The sequence below is a fragment of the Mycetomoellerius zeteki genome, unplaced genomic scaffold, assembly GCF_001594055.1.
Source record: "Mycetomoellerius zeteki isolate Tzet28-1 unplaced genomic scaffold, Tzet1.0 scaffold1206, whole genome shotgun sequence".
NCBI lineage: Eukaryota > Metazoa > Arthropoda > Insecta > Hymenoptera > Formicidae > Mycetomoellerius > Mycetomoellerius zeteki.
In genome coordinates this window covers 1-5700 of record NW_017256133.1, presented here as the reverse complement: position 1 = coordinate 5700, position 5700 = coordinate 1, and the positions used below count along the sequence as shown (strand labels likewise).

Below are 5700 nucleotides of genomic sequence, written 5' to 3'. Positions count from 1 at the left end.
ACCGTATAAATTATATTTTCAATATTAAACACTCACGCGAAATGGTATTACGAAAGTAGCGATATGAATCTTGCACCAGGATTGGTTTAATATCAGTATTATTATTAATACCGGTATAGAAAAATAAATACAATAAAAACAATACCGGTATTAATTCATTATTGAAATAATATCGGTAAAAAATGTTAATCATTCGGTACGCCATTTTATATCGTTTTGCCACGTTATATTTATTACCTTTTTTAAAAAAAGTAAAAAAAGTGCTAAGCGTGCATGCTTCTGGTATGGAAACCACCATTTAGGCCGGTTACACCAACGTCAATTATTTAATCGGTCGTGGAACTAATGACTAATTGCGTTTGCTGTTTGATGAAATTCTTTGTACGAGTATATGATACATTCCAACCTAAGTTATAATGGCTTTATTCCCTTTCAAAAATTATTACATGAAAATTATTATATCACAAAATTTACTAAATCTAATGATATATGTATCATCTGTATTGTACACGCTACACGCGTTCTTATTTCCCGCTCGCGCGTCTCTCGTTGTTTGTGCCGCTCAGGCCCTCTATGCAGCACTGCCTATCTAGTTTTATTTTTGTAAGAAGTGAAATATATTCTAAATTAACATTACGTGACACAGTATTTATTCATTTGGTCCTTCGAGCATAAGCAACACCACTACTGTAATCCAAGAATTGCATACGACCCTTCGACGACGAGAAAATAACGATACACATATCGTAATAGGCCTCAACAGAGTTGGTCCTTCGAGCCGGATACTAGAATCCGAGCCAGCAATATTCAAGGTATAAGCCGAGAATCATTCATACACCGCTTTGGTTAGCGTATTTGTCGCTCGCAATTAAAGGCATAAACAAACAGATTTACAGAGTCTCAACTCAAGTAGCTAGGTAAGATTATTTCGTCAAATCAAGGTAAGATAGCCATATTGTCTTCACTCCTCGAAGCTTCGTTACTGTATACTATACATACACACATATATGCTCACGCATGCACTTCCCTCTCTAATAAGGGCGGCATTCTAACCTCGTTACTAATAGCACAAATTCTATAACTATGGATTCAATGTGTTTAGCGGAGGCTAAGACTAAACGTATCACTGCAAAGTCCTCCTTGACGCGACACAAAACTGCCATAGAAAACTTTGATATTAATAATGGATCGCGATATGACATTGTTGAGCGTAGAAAGAGGCTAATAGAACTATGGAATCTTTTTGATGTCGTGCAATCGCGAATAAAAGTACTTGAGAATCAAGATCCATCAATTGAAAACAAAGATGAGCTACGTGCTCAACATGAGCAACACAGAGCAAATTTCAAATCAACATATTTCAGTCTGATTTCGCGTTGTGAAGCCTTACTTGAACATTTTGATCAACGCAATCTTAGAATCTCTTCATCAACTTCTAACGATACGCAAAATACGAGCACGTCCACAAACAAGGAATCGCATGTTAGGTTGCCTAAAATCGAGCTTCCAGTATTTTCAGGTTCCTATGAAGATTGGTACTCGTACCAGGATACGTATGAAAAATTAATACACGCCAATCAAAGGTTATCAGAGATTGAGAAGTTCCATTACTTACGTTCGTCTCTCAAAGACAAGGCTGCTGAAATAATAAAATCCATCGAAACCACTACCGATAATTACAAGGATGCCTGGTCTGCTGTTAAGGAACGGTTTGATAACAAGCGCTGGATACTACAAAAACATATTAAAGCTATATTCGAAATTACTCCATTAACGAAAGAAAATCATGTTCAGTTACGTGAATTGTAAGACACACTTTTAAAACCTTTACGTGCCTTTAAGGCTATGAAAAGGCCCACAGATGCCTGGGATGATTTAATAGTTCATCTTATTTTATTAAAACTTGATCCAGCCACTAGCAAAGCCTGGGAAACTAGCATGCCTGACAGGGAGATTCCTACTTTGAAATCATTAACTGATTTTCTTTCAAAACGTTGCCACGCGCTTGAAGCGATCTTTAGTAAACTTGCAGTCAATCAACCTGCTAATTCTTCAAAGATCGCGACAAAGTCAAAGGCTTCTCCTGTTTCAAATATCGCTACCTCTAATTCACCTTGTCCTCAATGCAAGGAGACGCACCCACTATATTATTGTGAAACGTTTCTCAAATTACCGGTAGAACGGAGAATTGCTTTAGCAAACAAGGCTCATTTGTGTCTTAACTGTTTAAGATCCCAATCGCACCAAGCTAAAGATTGCACTTCAAGGTCTTGTCGCAAATGTAAACGCAAACACAATACATTACTACATTTGTCAAATGCGTTAGATGATAACAAAGCTCCTAATTTTAGCTCAACTACTCCTCTCGAACCCGACGGCTCTGCGAAGCCAGTGGTAACACAATGCGTATCAACCCATCATTCTCTAGGAATTATACTATCTACAGCTATTATTTACGTATTTGATAATAATAATCAGATCCATTCTTGCCGCGTGTTGCTAGATAGCGGGTCTCAAATGCATTTTATTACGCAGGACCTCGCTGATAAACTATGTCTCAATAAGAGACAAATAGAAATATCCATTTCCGGTGTAACTCATGGCACCATTCAAGCCAATCAATCAGCCGTCGTACGCTTCAAATCGCGGTTCAATAATTTTAGCGAGAGCGTGGAATGTGTCGTTCTACCAAGAATTACTTAGCAATTACCTCAGAATTTCATATCTAAGCAAAATATAACCATACCGAGTACTTTAAAGTTGGCTGACCCTGATTTTAATGTTCCCGCTTAGGTGGACATGTTAATCGGTGCCGAAATATTTTGGAGACTTATTTGCGCGGGCCAAATTAAATCTGCTAAAGATCAACCAACTTTGCAGAAGACTCTCTTCGGATGGATTCTGTTTGGTCCGACTGCAAGTGTTTCTACAAATTGGGGCTTCAATCACTAGTTGCTTAGCTGTAACAGAAGACTTGAATCATATCCTCAACCGTTTTTGGAAGGTGGATCACACTATATCCTCATTGAAATTTTCTCCAGAGCACCAAGCTTGCGAGAACCTATTCAGAGATACTGTTAAACGAAACAGCGACGGACGCTTCGTGGTCCAGCTACCAGTCAAGTCTGACAAACTATCCAAGCTTGGAGATTACAAGGAAATAGCCATTCGTCGGCTCAAATGTCTGGAGAAACGCTTCCTAACCTCTCCTAAAATGCATACGGAATACAAACAATTCTTGTTGGAATATATGCGCTAGGACATATGCGCGAGGTGACTCATCCAACTGAGAGCAACAATATATCATATTACCTACCGCATCATCCCGTTTTTAAGGAAACAAGTACCTCGACCAAACTTAGGGTAGTCTTCGATGGTTCTTGCAAAACAACCTCAGGGATCTCATTGACGCATTATTGGTTGGCCCAACACTACAAGATGATCTATTCTCAATATTGACGAGGTTTCGAATGTTTAAATACGCTATGACTGCCGATGTGGCAAAGATGTACAGACAAGTTTTAATCGACTCCAGTCAAACTCCTCTTCAGTGCATTCTCTGGCGTGATTCTGTGGATCAACCTATTCAAACCTTCGAGCTTCTGACTGTCACGTATGGCACCGCTCCAGCAGCCTTCCTGGCTATTCGCTCTCTCAGGAAATTAGCCGAAGACAGTTCCGACAGGTATTCTATTGGATCCAGGACGATTTTGAATGACTTTTATGTCGATGACCTAGTCACAGGAGCAGATACTTTGCAAGATGCTTCAACTATCAAGGATGAAACATCTCAATTGCTTCTCGAAGGCGGCTTTGAACTACGAAGATGGTCTTCCAATTCATCAACTCTTCGAGATAACCAAGCTGTCAATCTTGAGAAGGAATTCGTGCTATCTTCCGACAAGGAGTGTGAAACAAGAACACTAGATCTTATTTGGAACTGTACCCACGATTATTTCAAATTTTCTAGTATTGCCTGTTTGCCACCATTAACAACACCTACCAAAAGGAGCATACTGTCAAGAATCGCTTTAGTCTTTGACCCCCTTGGACTTCTTAGTCCTGCGACAGTCACTGCCAAAATCATCATACATGAGCATGAGAGGCACTTTCATGCAGGGCCTCAGGCTACACTATTTGCAGTTCGACAAAATTATTGGCTCATAGGTGCGAGGAACGTAGTAAGACAAATTACACGCAAGTGCACCATCTGGTTTCTAAGCTCACCTAGGACAGCTTCAACACTAATGGGAAATCTTCCTGAAGCGAGAATCACAACTCCCGAACGACCTTTCGAGAAATGTGGAGTCGATTACGCAGGTCCTCTCTACTATAAAGAAAGATCAAGAAAAACCACTAAATTATTAAAGTGTTACATTGCCATATTTATTTGCTTTGCTTCAACAGCGGTTCATATTGAGCTAGCTACCGATCTAATCACTCAAGCCTTTTTGAATGTTCTAAAGCGTTTTATTTCCAGACGAGGATGCCCGGCAACTATTCATTCGGACAACGTCCTCAACTTCAGGGGTGCCGAACGAGAATTAGCTGAATTAGCTGCATTGTTCAAGGAGCAACAAGGTCGTCAACAAATTTTTGACTATGTGTCTACTAAGGGAATTAAATGGTTCTTTATACCTCCTAGAGCACCTCATCATAGTGGACTTTGAGAAGCTGTCAAAGGAACTAAACGTCATCTTCTTCGAGTAACGAAGGAAGCACATTTAAGATACGAAGAACTACAAACTCTAGTTATACAAATTGAGGCGATTCTTAACTCTCGTCCTCTCACACCCATGTCATCTGATGCTTCCGACCTCACACCACTCACTCCTGGCCATTTCCTGATTGGAACTACTTTAACCGCATATCCTGAACCCTCATTAGAAAGACTGCCAGTTAATAAGCTCTCACGCTGGCAACGTGTCGAGCAAATACGACAACATTTTTGGCGAAGGTGGTCAAGAGAATACCTGCATCATCTCCAACAGCGGAATAAATGGATGACTAAGAAGAATTCATTGCATGTCGGACAGATGGTCCTCCTAAGAGAGGATTCTACGTCCCCCTTATCCTGGTCTCTCGCTAGGATTCTTGAACTACATCCTGGTAATGACAATGTCGTTCGTACCGTCACAGTACGTACTTCTAATGGTATTTATAAGCGTCTTATTACAGGTTTATGCATTTTTCCTTTTGATAATGACCATTAAAATGTTATTTTAGTAAACTTTATGCTGTCATTTTTGTGTTTATTTAAGCTTGTATACTTATATAATATTTCGTTGGAAACCGATACTTCCAAGGGCGGCGGTTTGTACACGCTACACGCGTTCTTATTTCCCGCTCGCAAGTCTCTCGTTGTTTGTACCGCTCAGGCCCTCTATGCAGCACTGCCTATCTAGTTTTATTTTCGAGCATGGCATTGCCTACACTGTTGCGCGTTCTTTCCTGTTCCGTTACTTTCTTCCTCGCAACATGTCACCGAGTGCGCATCTTTCTGTATTACTATTAGCGTACGTTTTATTTTTGTAAGAAGTGAAATATAATATGTTCTAAATTAACATTACGTGACACAGTATTTATTCATTTGGTCCTTCGAGTACAAGCAACACCACTGCTGTAATCCAAGAATTGCATACGACTCTTCGTCGACGAGAAAATAACGATTCACATATCGTAATAGGCACAAGCCTCAAC

At 39.9% G+C, this 5700-nt stretch overlaps 2 protein-coding genes across 2 annotated transcripts; both read left to right on the top strand.

Annotated features, from left to right (window-relative positions):
- Positions 1-1083: 1083 nt before the first annotated feature.
- Positions 1084-1809, top strand: LOC108731166 (uncharacterized). Its single transcript, XM_018461321.1, has one exon. The coding sequence runs from the start codon at positions 1084-1086 to the stop codon at positions 1807-1809; it is 726 nt and encodes a 241-aa protein (XP_018316823.1).
- A 990-nt stretch (positions 1810-2799) lies between these two features.
- Positions 2800-3459, top strand: LOC108731165 (uncharacterized). The gene is made up of 3 exons (XM_018461320.1): positions 2800-2916; positions 3005-3170; positions 3260-3459. The coding sequence occupies exons 1-3, from the start codon at positions 2800-2802 to the stop codon at positions 3457-3459; spliced, it is 483 nt and encodes a 160-aa protein (XP_018316822.1).
- Positions 3460-5700: the final 2241 nt, after the last annotated feature.